This window comes from Haliotis rufescens, unplaced genomic scaffold, assembly GCF_023055435.1.
Source record: "Haliotis rufescens isolate VD_foot unplaced genomic scaffold, xgHalRufe1.0.p SCAF_2, whole genome shotgun sequence".
NCBI lineage: Eukaryota > Metazoa > Mollusca > Gastropoda > Lepetellida > Haliotidae > Haliotis > Haliotis rufescens.
In genome coordinates, this window is record NW_025963890.1 from 68,755,235 (window position 1) to 68,783,229 (window position 27,995).

Consider the following 27,995-nt stretch of genomic DNA (forward strand, 5'->3'; position numbering starts at 1 on the left):
ACAAGAATTTCGACAGCTCCGAAATTCAGCTATTAGCCGAGTTGGTGTAGAAACACATCTCCATACTTAACAGTAAGTTGTGTAGCACCGTTACCCACGAAAGAAAGAAGGCTATTTGGGCAGACATAACTTCCAAAGTTAACGCTCTCGGTGTTTGTCAGCGTACAACAAAAGAAATAAAAACAAAATGGACGAACATGCACCAGACGCCAAAAGGGAATTCAGTAACAGACAGCTGGACATGAGGAAGACCGGGGGAAGATCCTGAAATAATAGTCTAACAATACTAATAATTTTTGAAGGGATGAGTATCAATGCATGGTAAAAAAATGAATGTGCGTTTATGTTTGGGCAGAATGCACTACCGAGACAGGTTAAACACTATCTGGCCTTAGTTTTCAATACTGTCTCCCACAGGAATATGTATTTGAATTGAGGTCAAGTAGAGATCACTTTTTCTCCATTACTTGATGGGCAGTTGGTTGGCTGTGTTTTAGTTGATGTATTGCAGATGCATTCAAAGATTCACAACCACTAGACAACGGAATACAAAAGGTTGAGGCACAGACCTAATGATTCTATGTAAATAGGATACTTGTGTATAAATATATCTACTTGTGTATTATATTTCGAATGAAATGTGACTGAACAAAAGCATTTAAGCTGTGATAACTATGACTTCCTGAATAATATGTCTGTTTAAAGCTTTCATATGTCTACAAAAGCTAATTTTGTTTGGCATTCGGTTATATAAGACGCAGCAATTTGATGTGCGGATTTCTGGTCATTTGCTTGTATGACGTATGATCGTTGGTGAAAATCCCAAATTGTCCCTGCTTATGTTTCTTGATTTGTCTAACCGAAGTAAGGAGGGCCGTGTTAAACAGGTCTTCAGTTAAACCACTAAGTTCTAATTGATTGTGGTTGGAGAGGAATGCAGGTCACCCAGGTGCACGAGGATGCTTTGAATAAACCACGTAGCATAGCTGGGGCAAATCTAGTATTCCAACACAGGATCAGCATATTCTAGTACAGCAAAGGAGTACAGTGTTCGTTTATTATCACATTTCCCGTTCCCGTCAACGTTATAATAACGACCTATTTTACATGAAGAGGGTACCTCTTTCAGATAAAAGTTAGGAATTGAATATTGACGAATGTATACATATGAATTATATCATCCGCTGTAATAAATGGAATTAGAAATAGCAAAAGTCATTTATTCCTTCCAGTGTGTACATCTGGAGGTTATGGAGTCAACTGTAACAAGGACTGTAATGCTCGTCACTGTCTTCAGCAATCCGACTGTGATCCTGGTACTGGGTCATGTTCAGGTTCCCAGTGCCAGACAGGATGGAGCGGAACAGACTGTGCAGGTGAGTTTTAAGATTACGATGACACTGTTCAATGAGAATAATTATGGAAATTCAAAATATAAATATATAAGTTACAGTTAAAACATCGGATCATTGCTGCACTCGTTACTCTGAACACAAAAGGCTTCCATAATCAATAGAAATAGAGTCGACTAGTACTGTACGATACAGACCAGATCATGAGCATGTGTTTATGAATCACTATCAAAAAGGTTTGATACCAGGTATTCGCGAAAAGGTAAGCGCGTCTTCCCCGCCAACACAAAGACCCGTCACAAACACATGCAAGTAATATGTCGACCTGAGAAGAAAAAGCGGGAACATATTGTGTAAGGCAAAATATGGGATTGCATGTCACTGATCTTTGGAAATGACCTCCACATGTCTACCATAAGAACGTTTTAAGAGTTTTACTGAGGACTTTAATGTTGTAACCCTGATCCAACAACTTCCGAGGAAGAGTCGTATGACGCTCTTGAGAATCGTGTTAGAAAGAGAATGCTCGTTTGTATCTGAAAATGTGTGAAATGTAAACACCAAGGACTGGATCTTTTGTAATACTGGAAAGTTGAATATTGCAAAGTCACCCCTCTTGTCACACAGTCTTGTGGAGAGTGGTATGCAGAATCAAAATATGAAACAGATGAGGCTGTCCCACTGGTCTCCTTTATTTTTAGTTCAGGTTGGTAAATCAGTGCAAGGGAATTAGCTTTTTGAAGGTTATTGAACAATATCAGATCACCGATATACCTGAAGCATAAGTCATACTTCTTAGCCAAATGGCCTTGTATTGACTTTGCCAATCAGAGCAGAAATTCCTCTTCATATGCATAAAGAAACAGATCCACAAAAAATGGAGCACAGTTTGTGCCTATGATGATGCATTCTAGAGATTGTCATGTGGAGGATAGTGGTGTACAAAGTTGAAAAATCAAATGTTTTAACAGAATGGAACTTGGATCTTTTCTCAGATTGTAAAAACCCAAGCAAATCGTTTGGTATTAATTCCACTTGTCTAAAATTTTGTGAATATAAAGAAAATATTTTCTTGATTGTACAAAGGCTTATGGCAAGTCTTTAAGACAGGGATTTGGTGGTACATTTGCTGGAGTATAAAGGAGGAATGGACATGTGTTCAGGTTTTAGAGTCAAGCCAAAAATTGATGGTACTGATGCATGGTTTCGACAGGTTTGTTCCTCTGTTAACATATTGGCATTATATGTGGCATTTTTATATGCCATTTATACCAAATTCTTTGACCAAACAACTAACATAGTGATGCCTTCATATAACGGCTACGTTATCTGAGGCCTTGCCAGTGGGAACAACTGTAAACTGTTCGTGCAGGGCAGCCAGACTTTGTTTGAATGGCACTTGTCAACTGTATATGCCCACTGAAATCTCAACTGAGTGAAAGTACAAAGCACTACATCTGTGATGGTCTCATTCATATATATGTCAACATCATTTATTTTCCAACATAATGTGAGATTTGCCGATCACAGGTTAACCATGAAATATAATTTTGTAAATTAAAGTGTAGTTATGTACTGTCTTAAACATACATTTTCATATCTCTCTGTTATAATGTTAGTAGAAAACTTCTGAAAACTGAAAGTCAACGCGCCATCCAGCATCAAGAAAATAGATATCTGTCTTTTATTTTAAAACACATGGCTAATCCTGATATTAATAATTACCTTCTATACAGATTAAGATTTGGCATTTTCATTACCTAGCTTGCATCACTGGAAGATATGGATCAAACTGTGACCAAATCTGCGATGCTCGTCACTGCAAGATGAACTCCATCTGTGACGCGATACAAGGACAGTGTGACAGTGGATGTGGGGATGGATATCAGGGATCAGACTGTATTCAAGGTAATGGTTTCAACAAACTGCCCTCATTTTGAATGTCTTTGATCTAGATTAAACATATTGTATTGTTTGTCAGTTGTTTCCTTGATTCAAACTCTGGTAGATAGATAATGTCAGGACATTCATTTATCTTGGCATCTTTTAAGAAATGAGGTCATCTATATATATGAACCTTTGAGGTTGAACCTTCTGGCAAAATGTCTATTCTTTGATAAGTAGTTGTCGTGAGAGTCAAGGGCATGGTGAAGTAAGTGACAGTCATAATCTATAGCTTTAGCCACTGTGTGGATAGGTGCAATATTCTCAAGCAGTAGCATCCTGAATAAAGTTAACGGTTTTCCTATTGGTATTTTTACCTCGTTACAGATAGAGAATCTTACTGACTATAGAATACCGACGCCACGCCACCCGCTAGTACATCTTTGGCGGGGGACAGGCCAGATATTTCACTGTTTGCTCTACAGTTTTGGCCCTAGTTTAAAGTGATGGAGTCAGGTATCACTCTTAGTTAAGACATAAAATTCTTAGCTGGTGTCAAAATTCGTGGTACCCATCTGGCGGACATTCGGTTCAGGTGGAGTCTGTCAGTAATGTAATACAGTAATAGTATCAGTGATATGCTGAAGTGTTTCATGTCAGTCAACTAAAACTAAAGACAGCTTTGAGTTTCTGATGAGTCAACTTTACGATATATTCTGTGGGTCGATGATCATAATATCAATCCCTACATTGTCTAGTTCAGACTCGATTATTTACAGACCGCCGTCATATAGCTGGAATATTGCTGAGTGCGGTGTTAAACAACAAACCAACCAACCAACCAACCATCCAATAGCTGAAGGTCACACATTACTCGATTTACCTTCATAGGAGGTCACTGACAATAGTCACATAGACATATCCTCGAGGTTATGTGCATAATTAATTACGTACATACCAATACAAACAACAAAGAACATGACCATGACCTTATGATTCCGATGAATCCCCTGTCAAGTAAACCCTTCCACACTTGTACGTTGTGTTTCCTCCTAAATGTTTTGGGTCGCAATATGTATTGCACAAACTGTAATCTGACCTTCGACCACCACTTACAATGTTTGCATCTGGTAGCAACGATCCCTGAAAACCTGACTACTTAGAAATTGAAATGTTTTTCTTAAGAAAACAGATGTATGGACATTCGTAGCGTTTGTAAGCGTACATGGAGATCGCCATATCTCACAGATCAAGTAATATATAAACGTGCATCTGTTTGTGAATCCTTTTGGGACATTAAACCAATTTTCAAATTTGATAAGTAAATCTCTGGGTACTTCAAAATGACCATATTTGACATGCGGGACCGAATATTAAATACTTGGCTCGTCCTGGTGTAATATGATGAAACTAATCCGCTATATGCTATTCCAAACAGAGTGTCCCAACGGCACATATGGCATCAACTGTGAATCAACCTGCGGCCACTGTGCTGATACCAACACATGTCATCACGTCACTGGAGCCTGTCCAGGTGTATGTCAGGCAGGCTGGCAACCTGACCTGTGTCAGACAGGTGAGTGCTTACCCTCTATCAGAAATGCACTTGACCTTAGTTAACCATATACTGAAGAAATACGATCTACTGTTTTCATTATTTTGTAAAAATAGAAACGCCTGGTAGAACCCGAAACTACCTCACATAAGAGTGAGTAATTTCAGCAATCAAAATCGTATTATGAATGCAATTGTTCATTTTCGATTCAGAGTGTGACAACAGGACGTACGGTTTGAACTGTGAGAAGAACTGTGGCCACTGTAACGGCACATGTAATATTGCTGATGGTCGATGTCTGGGGGGATGTACTGAGGGATTCAATGGTTCCCACTGCTCAGTGAAGCTTTGTGAGTTATCGCATATACCCCACAAAAGGTCTGAACCTCATGGATCTGGTAATGGGCACCAGGAATCAATATTAGGGCTTGATTATTTACGTTATACAACTTGCTGCGCAAATGTTAGAGGGTTTGTTGCGAATTATGCGATATTTGTTTTATATGTCTCTATACGAAGTACTTGATGAGTATTGCTGTATCGACACTCAACTATATCACGTTAAGGCTTTGGTGTAGATCAAGGTTTCACCTGCATGCTGCAACATATAACATATAATTAATTTACCATTGCCTTGTCTCCACAGATCATGTCTGTAAAATCTAGTTGTGTGATTATTTTATTGCAACTCGTATTACTCTATAAGGTACTGTTGCCACAAGCGAAGTTTCATGCTGTAAAATAGTTTATTTACCAGATACATATTGTACACATTTACAGCTGCTCTAGATGGAAAAGACACATCCCAGTTGTTTCCAGTGTCAGCTGTCGCGGGAACAGTTGCAGGTCTACTTGTTGCGGCTATCCTCATTATTATTGTGGTCCTTGTCATCAGGTAATTTCTGACAACAGTATGCACTCCAGCTAAGTGTGACTCCATATGTATGTACATTTAGCACACGACTACCTGTTGCACACTAAACGTCAAACCATACTTGGATATAGTGTCAATTAGGTCTAGATTTCAGCTTTTAAACAATGTTAAATGGTTCATCCGGTAAATGGGTTTCGAAACCCATGCATCTTTTGGACTACGTATATACCGCACAATACTGCACATTTAAGGTATTTTACTGGTTAACATAAGGTTATAGCAGTAATTTGATCAGAATATTGCATACATCTGATAAATATCTCCATTGTCAAGTAATCTGAAAACAGAATAATGAGTTGTTTTCAAGAAAATTTATTTGGACAGGCAATGTTACTTTTTTAGAGAATGACCCATATATATTTTCCTTGATAGATATATTTTTCACCGCCGATGCTAGAACCGTGTGTTGTGTTTATGTAAGTGCCGTGTGTGGTTTGTTTATAGTTGTAGCGTGTGTTTTGTTTTTCTTAGTCCCATGTGTTTTAATTTTGTTAGCCCCATGTGTTTTGTTTATGTTTGGCTATGTGTTTTCTCTATGTTAGTAAAGCTTGTTTGTTTATGTAAGTCCTGTGTGTTTTGTTTTTGTTAGTTCCATGTGTTTTATCTATGCTAGTACCACGTGTTTTGTTAATGTTAGTCCCATGTGTTTTGTCTATGTTAGTAACGATTGTTTGTTACGTAGTAGTATGTGGTTTGTTTATACTCGTACCATTCTGATGTCACAGGAAGAGGAGGCTTCACCAAGGCGACATCAACAAACACGTTGCAGAGTTTCACCCTGCAGCACAAGGTGAGAACACTAAGACGACAAAGTAGGAAACCATTTCGTCCACCACGTCTGTTTTATTTTATATTTTGTTTTGTGGAAACAAGTGTTAGAAATTATTATTAAAGTTTCAAATCTGTTTATATGTATGCAGGATTTGCCCTAGTTGTAGAGCTTAGGATAAGAATTGTGACTGTTGTTTTAGGTCGTTTGTAACATGTGAATATACGCCTTGAGGGAAACTATAATTTTAGGAAATCCAGGCAAAGTAAATACAAAAATCGTATTGGATCAGGCACGTACTTATTTTGCTTTTCTTAGCTACATTTCTTTTCTTTGTCCTGTGATAAAACAGGCTCATAACTTTCATTACAACAGACAGCCAACCCGAAGTATAATGCATGTACTGTATGCTTTCCATTGCTGTAGAGAGCGGCGCTGCTGGTAACGTGGTTCTAGGTGAGAACAAAGCAGTCCACCAGAAGCCACCAATAAAACCAAAACCTGCCATACACGCAGCATCAAGCAAACAGCTAAGTTCTAAAGACAAAGACCAGGAGGAAGAAGACGTTGATGAGGAAGTTCGATCACCTGACAGCTGTTACTACAACGCAGACGCCGAAGACGCCATCAGAGACGTCGTTGTGCCTGAATTAGCTGCAACAGTGGCAATGCTTAAACAGAGGAAAGATGGATTCGAAAGAGAATATAACGTGAGTCACAGATAGTACTTCACAGGGGGAACGCCGTTGTATTATTGTATTTCATTGCTGGTACCGGATGTTGTGTTTATGTAAGTCCCTCGTGTTTTGTTTTTGTTGGTCCTGTTCGTGTATGTTTGTGATGTTTATGTTGACTCACAATCAGTGGCAATGCTTAAACAGAGGAAAGATGGATTTGAAAGAGAATATAACGTGAGTCGTAGATAGTGTATTACATTGCTGGTACCGGATGTTGTGTTTATGTAAGTCTCTTGTGTTTTGTTTTTGTTTTTGTTCTGTTCGTTTATGTTAGTGATGTTTATGTTGACTCACAATCTGCCTCTGCATAACATAATATGCTACCCGAGATCAGATTTCATATCTGAAATGTATTGTACTTACAGCGACTGCCGACTGGATTCACAGCGTCATATCAAGACTCTCAGAAACCCGAGAACAGTGGCAAAAACAAGTTCAGAGGCTATTACCCCTGTGAGTTGAACTGATTTTGTTGAGCTTACAAAAATATACAAGATGTGGTTATCAAGAGTTTAACTGACATTATTTTAAATTTCAGACGACCATAACCGAGTCCGCCTGACTCTCCTACCTGATACCCCTGGCTCTGACTACATCAACGCCAGTCTCATGCACGTGTGTACTTTTGTAATTATCTCGTCTTCTTTCATTTAGTGTCATGCCATGTTAACCTTTTCACGGTTATATTTCAAATCTGTTTACTCCGGACATAGTCATCTTTGCGAAATCGCCCGGATTAGGGGTACTGAGAAATGTTCCTTTTGGTATAACAAATCGTTCAGAAGGCGGGGTTTCGAGACTAATACGGCGTACACAATTCAAATACAGAAAATAGATGGCTGCAAGGATTAAACTATCCATCTGCCCCGTTTCTGTAATTTCAGAGTTACAACCAGAGGAAGACTTACATAGCAGCTCAAGGTGAGATACAAGTACATGTATTATGGCGTAGTGTTTTTGAAAACGGTTGAATAACCTGTTGATAGAATAAAATAACTGACACAGATGTGACCAGTACATCTTACTAATTCTATAATGTACACACTTGTCTCTGTGTGTATCTGACCGCCTCCATGGTCTAATGGTAGAGCGTCCGCCCGGAGAGCGGAAGGTCCGGGGTTCGATCCCCGGCCGCGTCATGCCAAAATACGTTAAAAGATGGTACTTGTTAGTCTGTCTGGCGCTCGGCATTAAAGGGCGAAAACAAGGACTGGTCAGCTCGCAGCCAGTTTACTGTGTCTGTGTGGGGTATGCATGTATATCAGTGTGCTAGAACTATAAATCGGCATCAGTCTGGACTAGTACAAGCAGCCATAAAAACACATACACGTACATGTACGTCGTTGTACAAGTAATAATCTTGGAGCTTTGATCTAATGCATATCATTCGAAAAGACAGTAGTTGAGGGGATGTTTCAATCTTGTGATGATTTAACGAACAAATGGAAATTTGTACATCAAGCCAATAACATCCTCCTTGTTTCAATAACCCATTAATTAATGTGTCTAGCCCCCAACAAGAAGACAGTGGGCGACTTCTGGAGGATGATCTGGGAACATTCCTGCAGCGCTGTGGTCATGTTGACTGGTCTGGTGGAGGAAACTAAGGTAGGATTTCACGATATATAAATAAATAACGTATCGATTATCCTATTCAACATTCAGTTAAAAAGGCAAAACATCAGAGAAAAATATATGAATGGATCAATAACGATCTTGGCTTCCATTAAAAAAACGTGCAAGATTTCATTATAGCTTTGTGTCTAATCGCAGGAATGCACATTGTGTCAATATAGACCAACTATTTCAAATCGTAGGTGAAATGTGAGCAGTATTGGCCGGCAGATGGTGTAATGGACGTTGGCCTCTTCACAGTAGAGGTGGAGGTAACACAAATCCGTGCGAACTTCACAATGAGACACATGAAAGTCACTTCAAAGGCAGTGAGTATTGGATCAAAACAGTCACTGCATGTGTTCACTAAATTATGTCGTGGTATAACTGGACAATATGCTGAAGTAGTGCAGGAGTCAACATCTAAATTCACATTGACACACAGCAATTTGAATTAATAAGGTAGCTCAGCAAGTAAAACATATGATTGAAGTTTGTTTCATGTCACCACGAAATATAAAACACCTTCTGTAACAGACAGGAGAGAGTCGGACAGTTGTCCAGTTCCACTTTACATCCTGGCCTGACCACGGTGTCCCCGACACCCTCGCTCTCGCCAGCTACATCTGGCTTGTCAGACAGACAATTGAAGGAACAAACGGACCACTGCTTGTCCACTGCAGGTAGGTAAACTTTAGTTACAAAGATAGCTAACCACTACTTTTTCACAGTAGATTGGGAAGCCATTCTTCAAACAAATAGGAGGACTAGAAATTGCGAAAAAAATCCTACTTTAATCACTTCTTGATGATTACATCATTCACACCATTTTGTTAAATGTTCTGACATTACGACTGGGACATGCAAAAATTAAAGGACTGTAATTTTTGAAACCACATTGTTCTGGACCCTGAAATACGCTGATAAATACTTGTAAATCCAGACAATTTATCTGGAATCAGTGTCGTCGTGGATAACACGTATCCACTGTAATATGTTCACATCACTGGTATATGATGTGATAGAACAGATATCGTTGACGATTTGAGCTCAGAAATTTGACAGTTTAAGTAAATACATGCATATGAATGGACTATTTCAGAGAGTACAGACACATATATGTACATTGTGGACAATTGCAGTGTGGGTATTGTATGTACAGGCAGAGATAAGAATATTGTGGACTATTTCAGTGCGGATATTTGACGTACAGGAACAGATATGTACATTGTGGACTGTTTCAGCGCGGGTATTGGACGTACAGGCACATACATCGCCGTTGACTCCCTGATAGACCAGGCCCGAGGGGAGGGGGTGGTGGATATCCTGGGGTACGTGTCCGTGATGAGGGGACAGAGAAAGAACATGATACAGACAGCGGTAAGTGGAAACAACAACTACATACCTTTGTATGACACGTTAGTGGCGGGAGCAGGACACGCTTATCCTTTCCAAGAACACCTGGTGTCATCAGTTTGTTTCACTGACCCATTCTTATAATGTCATCAATAGTTTGGGTTAGACCCAGTGGAATCTGTTTCGGAAGATAATCGCGACTAAAGATTAAAGCATACGTAAAAGGGTTTACTGGCTGAAATAAACCCCTTATATCTTGTGTATTCTGCTATATATACCTATAGCAATAAACCTTTTCAAAACCAATGTTGAATTTCGACTGCATGACGAACATGTGTTCATGAATCACTATCAATGAGGGATGATACCAGGTGTTCGCCAAAAGGTGAGGGTATCCTGCCCCACCGGTGGCATCCGCACAAACATTAAATATTATTTGTAGTGTTTTATCGAAAACAATTGTCAAGTCCAGATACTGAAAGAAACGGCAGTAAAATATGTGCATAACCCGGCGCAACCTCGTCATAAACTGCCTGCACGTCAACGATAGGGTCTCGAACAATCATGTCATGATGATCTTCTGAGGTTAGTATATATTTCTGATAACTGAAAATCGTTTATTATATCAGAATATATTCTGATTGTGTCAGTCATGAAACCATTTGAACCGAGGTTCTACTCCAATTAGAATGTTTTCTGAAAAAGGAAGTGAGTCGGAAGTTTAATTTACCATCTCCTAAATTGAGCTGCAATGGCAGTACTTTCAGTTCAAAGTATTTAATGCAATAAGAATTTTTTTCGAAACGGTTCATACCGACGTGAAACAACATTATGTGTTTTTTCTCAATCACAGGCCCAGTATGAATGTGTCTTCCACTGTCTGGTAGAGATGACGACATACGGCAGCACCAGCATGGACGTCTCCAACTACACCACCAGTTACGGCAGCATCGGCATGGACGCCACGGTTGATGGCCGGACTCTCAGACAGTTGTCACAGGTCAGTGTTGAAACGTATGTTTATTTGTTTGTTTTTTTCTTTAACGCCGCATTCAGCAATATTACAGCTACATGACGGCGGTCTGTAAATAATCGAGTCTGGACCAGACAATCCAGTGATTTCCATCATATGTGTTAACCTAAAGAATGTCTTTGTCGCACATTTAAAACATGTATCGAGAAACCTCGGAATAAGTGTAAATTGCTGGATGTCAAAGACATTTTGCACAGTGATAATTTGTGAATAAAATAGCAAAAGGCACAGACTCTTGGTCCCAAATACTCTCACCTCAGTCTGCGATTATACACATTCGACACAATACATACCGTCCTGTTGGACTACCTTAATATTCAAGTAGGTCACATTCCAAATATTTTGTAATTCCACGGACACGGACAGAATTCCTTCTGACATACATATATACCTTCTTGTTCCTACACGAAGGTGATATTCAACATTTCTTGGAATTGCAATTCTTATCCATTTCTTATGTTATATTGAGAGAATGAATTACTTTCCTTTTTTCTGTATTTTCACAGATGCTGGTGTCAGAGACCCGAGATGGTAAGTACACATGATTGTCAAGATTAAATTTGATTCAAATATATGCATTGACGCTGAAGATATGCTGTAAAGTGAACATGCACTCTTTTCAACAACACAGTCCACAACCTTACACATCCAACGTGTCTACTAGTGACCCAAGAACATGTGCTTTCAGTTTCAGTCCCTATGGGCACGGAAGTGGACGTGTAGCTACATAGCAATAGCTACATGTGTAAGATTAGAAACGTTCGGGAAATTCCCTGTTCTAAGACATGCAATTCATTTTCTTGGATCAGTGACCTGAATATCCTTTACACTGCTGTCAGCAGTACTTTAGTTAAATCACGGTATCCAGGCAACTCATTGACTGAAAGCATGAGATCCATGTCATCGGGGATTCTGACATACAATGCACCAAGTCACATTGAACCTATTCACGCCTTACGACCAGCATGGAAGATGAGTTCATCTTATAATCCCTGCATGATACTAAAGTGCCTAGTTTTCGTCAAATTAAAGGTTAAGTTGGTTAGGTGTAAAGTCGCTGTGAAGGAAACCTTGAAAAGATGCAGGTCTTTGACGATTTACACTTTTGTGAGACCCACAAACAAGGGTACCGTGAAGACAAAACAAGAAACAGGATGAAGGCGAGTCTTGGATTTGAACCCACCATCAGCAACGCCTTAGACGACATGGCCACTTGTGATTGAAACGATTAACCAAACATGAAAATTGAAGATATCATTGCTTATGGAATAACCCACAACCTCCCCATCCATAACTTCGTCGACAATCAAAGCTAACTGAGATTTCTCCAGACCTGGACCCACTTGCACAAAGCGATCTTAACGCTAAGATGATCGTAACTCCCATACTTTAACATAGGCTTACAATAGTCTTAGCGCTGAGATCGTTTTTTTGCAAGTGGGCCCTGATGCTGAATGATGAGACTACATATTTATGTCCTCTGATATTCTGTTTGTACTGTAACATTTTGCAGATGCCCCTAACCGACACAGAATGTGGGTGGATGGTAACCCAGACTTCATTGTCCGTGTGGGGCCGGTAGGTGGACAATATGTTTAATATTTTTTATTACTCATAAAACCGTTTAATAACACGTTTACAAGTATAATAAAGAATACCAAATTTACTGCTGAGAAAAATTCTGATGAAACAACTGCAAGGGCTCAACACACACAATGTTGCATATAAATATAGCAGGGAGACTCCTTGTTAATATTACCACCCATGGCACACATATCCATTCCTCCTTCCAGACCTTGACGTGCCTGAGGGGGTACCTGCAAGCCGTTACCCCAGACCCGAGATTAGTGAAGTTGTTGTGGAAACTGGTTGAAGAGAACAACGTCCACAACATCATCGTCGTCACGCCAAATGTATGCACATAGAATCTTTTGAAATAGTTAAAGAAGTTGTTCTTCACACTTACGCATTGTGTTGTAGATTGATAGACCATAATGCCAAAGCTGTAACATTTCATTCATGGTACTAATATGTTCACCTCAAGCAGCGTTTTTACTACCTGGAGCCTGCTTGTTTGATAGAAGTGAAGTAATCCCGACTTCTTGTCTGCACCACATGATATTGTAGTCTGCCTTTTGATTAAAAAACATGCATGTGTTAAATACTGACGTTTTGAACATGTCCTCCCTAGCCGGGCTTAGTGGAAGCAGAGGGCAAGTCCAAGACGCACGGCGGGATTACTGTGACGACAACGAGTCAAACCAACTTATCAGCGGACCTCTCCATGATCAACTTGCAGCTTGCTACAAAAGTGAGAGTTCTTGGTCATTAGCTTACAGTATTAGAACAAATATGTTCGCAATACAATCTTTTCTTGACTGACAAAATGCACCGAATAATATTAGTCGAGTCTCTTTAAGTATGCTCCTGTTAACTGAATACTTTCTTTGGTCACAGTATTTCTTTTCTCATCGTCGTATGGCTCCTGATAACAAAACTCCTTCAAGCTGAAATTACGATTAACAAAATGAACTGGCTCAAAACAATGTGCCATACATCAGCTGTACATGGACACATTTAACGTTTGTTTTAGAGACATCATATCGTTTACGTACAGTAGTTGTTGTGGTCCCTACTGACAAAATGTCACCACATACACATTATAAACTAACTATGCACAAGTACCTAAATCTGAGGAGCTTGCTATAATCCTGAAATGTAAATAAAACTATTTCCATAATCATACGAAAGCAGTGTCCATCGCACGATTCCGTGCAGTAAGTGACTTATCTCACGGTCATATTGTAACGATACCAGGTGTGGGCGAAAAGATGGCATCTCCTGTGCATCGCAGAACGTCATTCTTTCTATGCGAGTTTTTTGGATGTTTCAATCAACAACCAGGACGGTTAATATGTCTGTAAGTGCAATTGCACTGGTATATATTGGATTACATGACAATGCCAACATCATATGTGTGATAGGACAACAATATAAACAATAAATATGCATGCAAGTGAAGGTTATTCTGTCTGCGGACAGTAGAGTGATATTATCTTGCAATATTTCACACGTGTCACACAGGCAGGCAGACCCCGGCAAGTGAAGATGGTAAACGCTGACGCCCACTTAACAATGGAAGCCATGACATCACATTTGTTAAACCACGCCGACCTTCAAAACACATCAACTCAGACCCACCCTGTTGTTGTTGTTCACAGGTGAGAATGTCTCCAGGATATTTGACATATTATCATTCAGATTTTTAGCCGAATATGTTCCCCATTGTAAGTATAATAGTCAAAGAAATCAAATTGTATTTTGTAATTCCTGATATATGTTAGTTAAGACTGAAGCACATGCGGGTCAAAATCTCTTTGTTATATTATATCTTTCTTTAAATAATCGAAGTTAAATACATAAAAAAAATTATTTTCACTCACTGATGCAAATTTGAAAACTATTGTAATACACAGACCGAGTAAATAACTTCCCACTTTTGCAGTAAGTGAAGCCCATGCTTATTTGGTTACAGAAATACACACACTTCCGGAAACCTCCATGTACTTTATTTGGGAATGATTGACAATGGTTTATTGAGGAAGTGGGCGTGCCATCGATCCATAGTGCATATCAAAAGTAGTTCCTGCTTGACGACCTCTTGTGTAAATATAGTGGGTCGTGATACAAAGTGTATATGCTTGGTTTATCGTATTGATAACACGATCCATTATGTGATAAACACATTTACTGTTATGGATACATGACACACAAAACATAACAGGAAACATGACATGTTACTATTTGAATTGCAGCAACAATGACCGAAAACTTGCTGTCTCGCTCTGCATCATGGGTAATATTCTGTCCGGTATTCGTGAGGATGCCCGTGTTGACGTCGTCGATCACGTGAGGACGTTCCTCCGATGTTGCCCAGATCTTCAGTTCACCCAGGTAGGGACACAGGAGTTTCCTCAGTTTGCCGATAAATTCTATTTTTAAATAACATTTAATTTAATGTCTTGGCATCATTTTGGGTTGATTATATGATCGAGTGATCAGCTTCGCTGTCTTGGTTGATGCATGTCATCATATCCAAGTTGCGTGGATCGATGCTAATGATATCAATCACTTGACTGTGTGGTCCAGGCTCAATTATTTACATACTGCCTCCATATAGCTGGAATAATGCTGAGTGCGGCGTTACACAACAAAGAATCAAACCTTACATAAGGAAATCAGAATAGACATCAAGAAGAAGCCGGATTCAGAAGACTGGTCTCAGTCATCACTCACTACTGTCATTATTGATACTGAAGTGAAATTATAGCATTATGTAGCACATGTAGTCCCGAAACAGGAGCGTAGTACACTTTAGAAATTGCCAGCAGCAATGGGTTGGACTGCAGCTGTGTGGAAGTTTAAACCGTAGCCGGCAGATCAACGTCAGCTGTTGACCAGAACTAGCCACAAGTTTTTTAAACTGGGCTTGTAGACTGTTATAATACTTTGAGAACGTCTGTGGCTAGTAACGGATATTGAATTGATGCTTACCTCTGACTCAGACCTTGCGGTAGCCCTTAAACAGTGAGTTGTGTACCGATCGCGATGTCATAACCGTAACACCTGTACGATCTTACCGGGGTTGTTTGTTCCCCCAACAACGTTCAACACTATCAGTTGTCTAATATAAGATAGAATGTGACCATTAATAATCGAATGTAAAACATTATAAACACAAAATATGGTAAGCTAAATGTTGAGTTTCTCATGAATACTCTTTCAGTAATAGGAATTTGTTTTCATTTTTCAGAGCGATGTGCAGATGTTCCACGACTTTGCGCAGCAGTGTATTCTGAGGACAGACCCAGCTAATACCTATGCCAACATCTGAACTTACCACCAAACAATCCCAAAGGACCACATTACATCAACTGTGCCAATATCTGAACTTATTACCACACCTTATGAACTTCATCTTGCCAACACCTATGTCATTGTCTCTGTATGTGTTTCCTTAGCTTTACACTCAACACCTGTATCCTAATATGTGATTCGTGTATCATATACGAATATGTAGTCTTCAATTCAACTTGTGGTAATCGTAAGGTGAAACTACCGTTACAGGTGGGAAACGAAGGAAGGGATATCCAGTGCTGTCGCGGTTATATAGGCTTCGTGCTATGCCCGCCCTACAAAATATATATGTTGTTTTCACATATGTTTCGACAAGCATCATATTCATATACTGATAATATACACTTGCAATGGGTTACGTGAAAGTATCAACTTCTTAATTACACAGAAGCGTATGCACCGTCTACTTATGCAGCACCTGAGGCAAATATGAATGTCACATAATTATTGCTTCTGAATAGTTTACTTACCATTGTAGTATACCCAGAGTGCACCCTTACAATGTTAATATTGACTAGATAATATCTTGCTGACGTTTGATATACCACTGCAAGATGGTCAACCCCCAATCTTGTGAAACCGGAACGTATTTGCTCGTCGTCTTGGTCTATGCAAATACTCGGTGGACCATGTGCTTTTCACGTTGTGTTCTTGAATGCCTCAGTTATGTCTGAATACTAATGTACTTCCCCAAACGGTGCTAAGAGATGTTAAGTTAGGACCCTGTGGGTCAAACAACACGCTAGTACAAACGCTACATCAAAGCATTCCTATGCATGTATATTTCAATCGAAGGCTGGCATACTTAAGGAGGTACCGTGTAAAAAACGGAAATGTTAATGCTCTTAGTCGTGATACATACTGAAGGAAGTAGTTATGTTTTTGTACGAATTTCAAAATGTCCACTGTATTTCTACGATCTAGCACTTTCTTTAGTTACACATATCAACCACATGTTACATATTCGTGCTCTAGTAATGAAATGTGTGAAGCGCTGTGATATTGCTGGAATATTGCTAACAGCGGCGTCAAACTTTACTCACATACTCTAGTAATAAACTGTATGCTATAAAAATGAATTGATATGATAATCAGAAAGCGAATCGAATGGTAAACAGAAAAAAACCATATATAAGGCAAGATAAAGTTCATCAATATATCAAACAGATATGCATGACCTATCCACTAAACAGCGAGTGAGTAAGTGAGTTTGATTTTACACTGCTTTTAGCAATATTCCAGCAATATCACGGCGGGGGACACCAAAAATGGGCTTCACACATTGTACCCATGTCGGGATTCGAATCCGGGTCTTCGGCGTGACGAGCGAACGCTTTAACCACTAGGCTACCCGACCGCCTCCAACTAAAAGTTAACATGTGTTGCCTGAGACACAAAACTTGGAATGTATAGTACAGGTCAAACGAGGGAAATGGATTGGACATAATTTTGGTCAGTGACGCCTGAAAGTTGGCAATGTCCTCCATATGTCTGGCATAAAAAAATATTTTGAAAGATTTACTAATGCCTTGAATGGTGCAACCCTGATAAAATCATGTTTAAGGAAGAATCATATGATGTTTTTCAAAACCTTTGTAGAAAGAACTTTTTCGCTCGACTGTACATCAAACGTTGTGAAATGTTCTCTACATGTCTGGCATAAAAATATTTTGAAAGATTAACTTATGCCTTGAATGGTGCAACCCTGATAAAATCATGTTTAAGGAAGAATCATATGATGTTTTTCAAAACCTTTGTAGAAAGAACTTTTTCGCTCGACTGTACATCAAACGTTGTGAAATGTTGACATCAAAGACTGTAGCTGCTGGACTATTGCTCGACGTAAAGGTGTAGCTGACCTCTGAGAAGTCACTCCTCTCATCACAGCCTGGTTGGAGAGGAAGGGGCGGGATTTCATTACTCTTCATTTGTTTGCAAATGTCTAAATATGAAACAGAAGAGGCGGTTTTACTGGCTCGTTCTCTTTCTCGTTCAGGTGGGTAAATATGTAGAAGGGAATTACCTATTTGGCCATTTGTCGCACATGTACATGTGTATCAGTTGTTATAGCTGTATGCACGTTGTATTTGATGTACGGCCTGCATCGTATCACGTAGATTCGTGATATAAGTACATAATGTATGCAGACGCACGTCTGTCATGCAAGTGCGTCATAAAGCATGTACGTAATAAAATCGTACAGTCATGGACACATGCATGTACATTCCACTAAAACAATAAAGGTGATGCCTGTGTATTTTTGTATACTTTTACCCTTTCTTCCCGATTCTCAGTGAAAGACCTGCTATCTGGGAGATCTTAAACATTCGCGAGAACTGCTCGTGATCTGAAAGAGTTTGTCAGCTGGTTAGCATCTGTGTTATGATCTGTTAATATAACCCGTGAAGGAGATTCTCTACTAGCCGGGATTGGACCCAGTGGTCATGTACATGTGTATATGCAATATCCTCTTTTTATATGGTGCTTATATAAACTCTTTTTTTTTAATTCCTTTACTTACATTTACAATTATAGACTATAATTTATTTAATATCCTTTTCTGTAACCAGCACTACTAATTATTTGAATTTGTATATTTGTTTTGATATCTTCGCTTTAAACAATACAAAAAGTTCTTAAATATATATATTGCTTACATTTTTAAATACAATTATAACATAAATGGGCGAAACACTGTCGGGCACTGACATCTTAGAAGTTGTATTTCATGAAAATTGTTTAAATGTCAATATTTTTGTATCATCCTATTGGGGACCCTGAGTACGATTAGGTCCCCGTAACGCAATGTCTGTCGGAGGAGCCGTCTCCACAGGATGTGTTTACGCTGATGGCGTCTCATCGTGCCCAAGGGCGCTGCTCATTCTAGCATTGGTTTGTCTGGTCCAGCCTAGCTGCTTTTATAAACTTTTGTTTTTATTTATTCTACAAGAAATGAAATATTTATAGAAATATGGGTAACAAGTAAACTGTGTTGAATATTTGAAAACATCTGCTTGTGATCTGTTTGTGTGTTAGCTAGTTTAGCGATTATGACATGATCTGTTCAAATAGCATGTGAATATCGATGTATCTGCAATATCCTCTTTTTCTATGTCGCTTTAATAAACTCTTGTTTTAATAAAGATACAAGAAATACAATATTTCCTTTAAATATGAAGTATGATATATTGAATATGCTTTTCTGTAACACAGCAGTTTATTCATTTCAATTTGATTATTTGTTTTCTTCCCTTCACTTTAGTCAATAAAACTTCATTAATTATATTCATTGCTTACAAGTTTTTACACAACTATTTAGTGATGACGTCAACGATCGTGAAGAACGATAGGGATAAGATGGGAAATTGCAAAGTTGATGTTTTTGGATGTGCAGTTCGTAATATACTGCCACGATTTGTCAAACAGTCATTCAATGGGCGAGGAATACCGCGTATTAGTCTCACAATGTTGATTTGAGGGAGTTTGTCCCATTTCTACTTCAGCCAACGTGGTCGGCGGCTAATGATGTTGACGCACACGTCCCGACGTGTTCAATTGATGAGGTGAGGTGAAATGGGGTTAACGTCGCGTCCAAGATTTTTGCGTGCGTGCGTGCGTGCGTGCGTGCGTGCATGCGTGTGTCTGTTTGTACGTGTCCGGTGAATGCCGATTTTAAAGTGCTGGTCCAAAGAGATACCATGCCGCAGTTTAATATGAAAACCCGTCTCAGACTCAATATACTGACTTCCAGCCGACCAGACCTTTTGCCTCTTAATGCCGAGCACTGGCAGGTTAACAACATATACCATCGGACGTTTTTTTGTATGACGCAGCCGGGGATCGAACCCCAGACCTTCCGTTCTTCAACTACACCATGGTCTGTTCAATCGGGAAAAGGTCTGGGCTCATTGAGGGGGCACGGGTGGCCCAGTCGTCTGAGGCGCCGCGATTCGCTGTGCAGAAATGCGTCCCTTGGGCACGCCAGAAACCTATGATTGTGGGTTCGAATCCCGGTTCGCCCCGATTATGTTTCTAGTTTTGTCAGCACCATACCCGTGCTCACTGGTTTCAGCGAAGTGGTAAACGTCTGAGATCTGCATCACTTCGGCCTTTCCTCCCACATTAAGCTGACACGCCGTGATATGACTGGAATACTGTTAAAAAAAACAGCGTTAAACCAGACTCACTCACTCACTCATGCTCTTATACATCGAGCCACAAGCATGATATTTATCTGGGTTAAACATGTATTAAAATGAATGCATGTGAGTAAATGTATGATAGAAGCCTCCAGGCGCCGGAAGTATTATCGCTGGTCTCCATTCAATGTGTAAATATTTCCCGAAAATGATTCGTATCTCACAATACAAGTAAGCCTGCGCTAATAAAGAACAACACCGATGTTACGCAGCAGTCACTGCAAACATTATATAAATGGAAAGTGATACAGCTAGTACTAAATTGGGAATCAACAACGAAACTTTCGCATGTGAAACTAAATTTAAATAATGAAACTATTCACTGGATTCACTCATTCAACTATGACATGAATGAAAATGAATGAAAGTAGTCACAGAACCGATGGCAATAGATGATGCACAGATATTCTTGTCGAATATCCCGAGTTCTGATATAGATAATAAACGTGTATGCCTCCTTACTATCAAACGCCCCAGTCTATTGTTTTGTGCAGATGTTTTGCGTGCTGACATCTATGAACTTGAAATTACCATTACCTTAGACCTTAAATGTCAACAATGCCCATGTCAGGGCATATTTTAACACTAATATGCAATCACATTTTCAACAGGTTTGGGTTACAAAACTGTTACTTATTACCCCTCAACTACATATTCGTGAACGTCCTATCGCACCTAACGAGAATGGGTACAGCAATCTTCGTGCACGAGTGTCAGACACGTGCTGAATAACATTGTAGAACACTACAGAAAGCTGTTGACAATCATCATTTTTTTAGTCACTCAGTCGTTTATAGTGTAAATTTTTAACACCCCACCCCACCCCCGTCATATAATGCGGGGGGATACAGTTATCAACTGGTCTGTCTTTCTGTCCGTCCGCCCGTTCGTCGGTGTATCGTTTCTGCAGCATAACTTGAAAACCGCGAAATATATTTCATCCGAGTTTGGTAGATGTTTTAATCAGGGGCTGAAGTGGTACCTTTTGTAAATTACGAATTTTCCAAAATTCGTTTCCCCAGGTTTCCATGGAAACAAGTTAATGTTACCTGAAACGGAGATAGGTGTCGTTCCCGAGTACTAACACCTATTCAACATTTTCCATTCAAGCAATTAAAAAGGTTTCGAAAAAATAAAACAAGAATTCGACAAAACAGATAACAGTTTTCGTGAAACGTGTTGACACTATTATTTCATGAAGTAGTATTTTTTCCTTTTCACATACCTGTATCCGTGGTATAAGGGCATGTTGTATGCAGGGTGCTACAGTCAAAAATCGTCAACAGTCTGAATCCTACATTTCATTACTACAATTTTCATGATGGTATGTTGACGAGAAACTCGGGCAAGCATTAGGTGTTGTGCCCTCGCTTACTGTACATATCGCGGTACGATCATTCGGTGTAAATAATGTTCTTTTCGTCAGCCTCTGGACTGAGGCTCCGACACAAATAATCAGAATCCACAGTCATGCAACATTCCCCATGCGATCGCATATGCAGGAACGGGTTAATCTCTATGGGCACAATTACGTTCTCAGTATAATCTTCGTAACCTGTCAGGTTTACATGGGTTAACGCTGCTGTGTATTCCGGGCCTTTGTCGTTGTGACCTCAATATGTATTCAGAGAGGGAAGTTCAGCTCTGCATATGATCTCCAGTCAAGCGGAGACTGAAACAGCAATATACTTCCTTGTGTACTAGCTTACTGTGATGCGGTATTATCAGTGTCTACTCCTGTATAAAATCGTACACATGCTCCTCAGTTTATATAAATGGATTCATGTTGCAGAAACAATTTGACATCGACAAAACATGACTAATGTCAAATTAAGTTGAAATAATGTTTTATAAGTAGAGTGTGACAAGAAAATACAACCCCCAATTTACTTGCAAATCACAAGCTTTTATGTCCATGTCAACCCAAATGACTAACGGGTATGAAAAGAACTACTTCAGTGTTTGAGAGAGAAGGTAAAGTGAATTATATCACAGTGCTTGTTAACTGCGCGAGCGATAGAACGCCTACATTGTCCAGGGTTTGTCATAATATATGTCAATCGTCAGGCTTGACTTACAGGTACATGTTTATCACATAACAACTCGCCTATTGTGATGGGAGAAACGTATAAACTACTCGGATAGATATATATGTCGGTAGTTTTGTTTCTGTTTGAACCATTACTTTCTTGACCTCAGAACTTATACGATGCTCAGAGTCTCTGAAGCGGGACAATATCAACAATTAATGTTGAGGAAGAGGATGTCTTGTTTCGGGAATCGTGTGTGTATCAGGTGTTGGATACCGTATGTAGTTAATAAGGTGCACCCTTATTATTTATCTAATGTTATCATATTGTTTGAGGCGCATGTACGGTCTCTCTAAGCAAAATACAGAATTTACCATGATGTTGAATAAATACAAAGAAATAAAGATGGTACTTTAAGCTTTCATTACATAAGCAATAGCCTTACTCAGTGACCTCGCCAATATGATCAATTGGTTTTTTTCACCGGAATTCTTGCATAATTTTACTTTTGGGAGTTGCTGTTGTCCCTGTTATCTAACATCATAAAGATCGTCGAACTGTGTATAGCCACTCGCAGACACCATGTTGTTTTCTAGCAGACGCAGTCAATACTGATCACACGACAGGCCAATAGTGACCAGGCAATATCCAAGGTCAGCGTTTGTGACATGATTTGCCCAAAACTTTATGGTAAACAATCAATACAGTGACTTGTGATTGGATATGCAACGCAACACATACATGCACGTCACTAGTGATTACCAATGTGACTAAAATGCCGTTTGGGTATGATGGCATCATCTGCAAGGTCGAAACTGAGAGTTGTCTCCCTGCATTTATTCTCCAAACCGTGACATGTTCACATTTTCTAACATTTCAACGACATTCATCAAGCACTGAGTACCAACTCTGCCAATGATTCCTAGCTTGATGTTGTGGCCCAATTTCACACCTATAAATGACTTTATGACCCCCAAACAAATTGAGCGATGTCCTGAGTGTCTAACAGTGCCATTTCCCTATCTTTGGTATATAGCTACTCAAAGGCAAGAGTTGCTGTAACGCAGACGTTTTAAAATTGCACAAATGTCAAATTTCATGGAAAATCTTGAAGAGAGAATGCTTGAATCCGATATGGCGCAGCGTGACTTAGCACGTCAATTGAACATCCAAAGGAACACCATATAGAATGTATGCTTATATTATCAACCGAACAACCACGTCTGAGATCGCCCTATAGTGGCCGCACAGTCCTGGCAACCCCTCGCCTGAACAATGAATCAACGTCGATGTCTCCTGTGGTGCAGCTAACACTTGCGGTGGAGGAGGGTCATCATGACCATATAGCTCCACTGACGAGGAGCTTCATGGAGTATACATTGTCCATAGAGCACTTTACAATAAAGCCCTGGCTACCTTCAGCTGCCATTGCAGGCAATCCTCACATTATGCCATGATTCGTTTTCTAACATATCATTGTGTAATGGATAACATTGCAACAATGGTAATCTAGTCATTAGCTTGCTGTTCATGAATATGTCAGGTTGAGCTTTTCTGTATATTTCCTTGTATACATGTACCTCAATATACTGAGCGAGTGAGTTGCCTAAGGAATTAGCTGCGCTGAAGTTCAAGTTTGGTCCCTGTGTATTCCTTCTTTATTCATTATTTTCGGTTGTATCCAACCTCGGATAATTCGAAGTATTTCCGAATGTCCCTTCAACTTCGACACAACGGTGTTTGACTGTATTAATTTGTGTGTGCATTTTCATACATGATGTGGACTTTCATTTGAAAGACATAAGCATAAAAATATGACATCATAAACAACAATTTACTTTATTACGCTACTTTTGATATTCTTCTTGATGATAGTAGTTTTCGGTGCATTAGGCGCATTAAAGAGAAATATTCTAACAAGATAAAATACACCCCACAGTGGTTCACAATGAACGTATCTAAATAGCAACGTAATATTCTTCCTGATGTGTGCAGCAGGGTGTCACAATGGCGGTGTGGGCCAGAATTGTGTTTGTGATAGCAAATCTGAGTCTCGTAGCAGGTAAGAACATCCTTTACCTACATGAGTTTCAGCCTCAGATACTTGAGTAATATTATTCGGTTATCAGTTTTACTTTAAAATAATCGTTGAGACATGTACCGAATGATTATCAGACAACATTTCTGTTGCTGAACGTTGTATAATACATAGAGTCCTTTTGAATTATCGTCTGCTAAGGTGTATACGTATCAGGAACACTAGCCCAGCGTTTTCTCTTAATACACTAAAATGTTTCCTGATAGATCATTGACAACAGCGTATACGAGGGATGGTCCAGAAGTTCTAGGCTTAACAAACAAAACCAACAATTGTGAAAGTGTTTTTAAATTTATTTTTCAACATAATCTTCTGCTTTTCAATACATTTCTCATATCGATAGTGAAGCTTTTCAATTCCGGTCAGGAAGGCTTTTTCTGAAGCAACCCTGAAAAACCCATTCAGGGAAGCTTTGAGGTCATCATTATCATCATAGCGCTTTCCACGCAGTTATTCTATCAGTTTAGGAAACAGGTGGAATTAACTTGGTGCCAGGTCTGGCGAGTATGGAAGGTGCGGAAAGACACATTCGAACACACATTATCCCACAGCAGCCTTTGCAAGTCGAGGTGTGTGAGAAGAGTCATTGTTATAAAAAAGGTACAACTCCAGCGATCAGCATTTCTCGTACTTTTCGTTGATAGAATATCCCAGGCGATGAAGCAAATCAGCATAATAGGCACCGGTAAGCGGTTATCGACTAACTTTCTAAGTAATCAACAAGAATCACACCCTGTAGTGGTAGTGGTCGAGTCTTGACAAGACAATCCAGGGGTCGACCTCATGAGCATCGTTCCCCGCAATTGGGATACGATGACATGCATCAACCAAGTCCCGTAAGTCGCCTCTTACGACAAGCATAGTCGCCCATTATAGCAAGCATATTATAGCAATTATATACTGAAGACCTATTCTATCCCGGATCTTCACGGGTCTAATATACAAACGGTCTCAGACTAAATACACTTGCAATAAACTACTTTAACAATGTACTATGTTGACCAGCCCCCATAATTCGTTTATTGTCACAATATCATTATGTGTTATATCTTATAGCCTTCCCGTTATTAGAAGTGAATCGTTAATCAAGAAATGAAGTGTGACCTGAACGATCGTGGTAATGAAGTATGCAATGGTGGCATATCGTCTTAATTTGCTGACAAGCTATACGATAGTTGAGCTTTATTGAAAGTGTCATGATTAGAAGTGTGTATGTTCATGGTATCACTAACGCAGCCATTGTGACCTGGATGGAGATCTGTAGCAGAGATAAACATACATTTACCACTTATCATCACCAGTTAAACACAGATCTAGTCTTTTGTGTATACATGCTTCGATAGTGGGAAGTGTTGACTCGGCGCGCCTCACCGCCCGACGTATGTCACGTCATGAGTAACATTGCGATACATCCAGCACATCAAGTCATGTAACGTCATGAGTGACATTGCGATACATCCAGCACATCAAGGCATATCACGTCATGAGTGACATTGCGATACATCCAGCACATCAAGGCATATCACGTCATGAGTGGCATTGCGATACATCCAACACATCAAGGCATATCACGTCATGAGTGACATCGCGATACGTCCAGCACATCAAGGCATATCACGTCATGAGTGACATTGCGATACATCCAGCACATCAAGGCGTGTCACGTCATCAGTGACATTGCGATACATTCTACACATCAAGGGATATCACGTCATGAGTAACATTGCGATACATCCAGCACATCAAGGCATATCACATCATGAGTGACATTGCGATAGATCCAGCACAGCAAGGCATGTCACGGCTGCCTGTAAATATTAAAATCTGGTTCAAGGATCAACTATCAGCGATGGGCCCGATATCACACTGTCACTCAGCCGACACATTTTAACCAATTAATCTTCATCTTTCATCTGAATATGACATTGGCGATCAATTCAATTCACGAATTGCACCAAACATACATGAAGTGGCCGTTCTTCTGATTATTTCTCGGAACGGTTGTTTACCGTTACTGTTTTTAAACTTTGAAAGAACCTGAAAAATTGAACTAAGTCTTCTTACAGCATTTGATTTCAAAGCCATTTCAGTCCCCTGTTGCAATACGTGCACCACAACTCAAATCATCAGGCTTATGTGCATTTTTGTTTATCGGACGTTTAATCATAAACTTGCACCTTCACATCTGTCCACCTACCCAGGTACATATTCCATGCTGCCCGTGTTTCAGTAACATGTCTTGTATAACCGTATGAATTATTTATTTTGTCTTAATATCAACAGATATGGATTTAAGGATTGAGTGACGGAGTTGGGTTTTACACCGCTTTTAACAGGATTCCAGTTATGGGCGTGTCAGCTTAATGTGAGAGGAAAGCCCGAAGTGATGCAGGTCTCAGACGTTTACCACTTCGGTAAAACCCACAAGCACCGGTATAGTGTTGACAAACCTAGAAACATAATCTGGGCGAAACACGAGTGTGCCACCCGTGCCACATAGATTTGAGGATTGTTTTCTGTGAGCAAAAGGTTGAGTTATATAAATGTTAAACTACACTTGCCTATTTAATATCATTCACATGTAATTACTTGATCTTGACACATGAAGGCTGACCGCATGTGGTAAAACTTGAATCAAGGCTGAAGAGTAAATATCATGTGCCTCCCTTACCGTAACTGAATGACACGAAGCTGGGATCCATTTCTTTTAAAACGCATGTGTGACGTCATCCTATTGTTTAAACAACCCATTATTTTCCTATAAAGGACAGTTCGTTGTCAAGTATCTATGCCCTCGTCATCTTGAAACCACATGTCATTTAATGCTTTGACTTCAATCTTAAAGAAAATTTATTTCTACATCGACTCGAACCCGTATCGTGTAATGGAGGTCATGCGACAGCTAAAAAAGTAATATGAATTGTGTGTTGTGCATGTTAGGTATGTTTACATTGTAAGTGCGCCAATGCGCACGTGCAGTGACGTCTCTTTAGGTGTGACGTCATTATGTTGTTGTAACCTAGGCAGCTGTGTGAGGCAGCGCCAGTTCTCCATTAAACACTGATTGAGCCAACTGCGGTTTTGTTATGTATTGAAGATTTGATGTTCCTCCAATGTGCGGGTCGGACAAATAACATAATGAATACACAACAGTGGCGACGAGGATAAAACTTTCTAAACGTGATTACATTCAGTGCTTTTCCATAATGACAGGCGTCATTGGAGATGTTGGACAGTTCGATGAAAGTTTAGAAGATTGGATGTCATATTCTTAAAGAGTGAGTTTATATTTCGATGCTAATGACATTCCAAATGAACGAAGAGTTTCCGGGTTTCTTTCCATGATTGGTACAAAAACGTACAATGTTCTCAAATCGTTGGTTTCTCCTGATTTGCCTCGTACACGTACTTTGGAACAATTATTCACTGTTGTACGTGATCATTACATGCCTAGACCAAGTGTTATTGCTGAAAGATACAGATTTCACAAGAGAATGCAGACCGAAAACGAAACTGT

At 39.6% G+C, this 27,995-nt stretch overlaps 1 protein-coding gene across 3 annotated transcripts in view; it reads left to right on the forward strand.

Annotated features, from left to right (window-relative positions):
- Window positions 1-17,409, forward strand: part of LOC124113981 — a 76,575-nt gene extending 59,166 nt beyond the window's left edge. For 2 of the 3 annotated variants that reach the window (XM_048400470.1, XM_048400471.1), the window contains exons 10-31: window positions 1,233-1,376; window positions 3,117-3,260; window positions 4,675-4,812; window positions 5,004-5,141; window positions 5,572-5,686; window positions 6,451-6,515; window positions 6,921-7,204; window positions 7,597-7,684; window positions 7,770-7,846; window positions 8,116-8,152; window positions 8,742-8,839; window positions 9,049-9,174; window positions 9,383-9,528; window positions 10,090-10,225; window positions 11,055-11,201; window positions 11,741-11,765; window positions 12,748-12,812; window positions 13,028-13,147; window positions 13,426-13,545; window positions 14,319-14,455; window positions 15,050-15,188; window positions 16,048-17,409. In XM_048400470.1, the coding sequence (XP_048256427.1) occupies window positions 1,233-1,376; window positions 3,117-3,260; window positions 4,675-4,812; window positions 5,004-5,141; window positions 5,572-5,686; window positions 6,451-6,515; window positions 6,921-7,204; window positions 7,597-7,684; window positions 7,770-7,846; window positions 8,116-8,152; window positions 8,742-8,839; window positions 9,049-9,174; window positions 9,383-9,528; window positions 10,090-10,225; window positions 11,055-11,201; window positions 11,741-11,765; window positions 12,748-12,812; window positions 13,028-13,147; window positions 13,426-13,545; window positions 14,319-14,455; window positions 15,050-15,188; window positions 16,048-16,128 (2,570 nt within the window). In that variant the 3' untranslated portion in view covers window positions 16,129-17,409. The remainder of the gene's footprint in view (window positions 1-1,232; window positions 1,377-3,116; window positions 3,261-4,674; window positions 4,813-5,003; window positions 5,142-5,571; window positions 5,687-6,450; window positions 6,516-6,920; window positions 7,205-7,596; window positions 7,685-7,769; window positions 7,847-8,115; window positions 8,153-8,741; window positions 8,840-9,048; window positions 9,175-9,382; window positions 9,529-10,089; window positions 10,226-11,054; window positions 11,202-11,740; window positions 11,766-12,747; window positions 12,813-13,027; window positions 13,148-13,425; window positions 13,546-14,318; window positions 14,456-15,049; window positions 15,189-16,047) is intronic. The other variant, XM_048400472.1, reaches the window with a different exon arrangement.
- The last annotated feature ends 10,586 nt before the right edge of the window (window positions 17,410-27,995 follow it).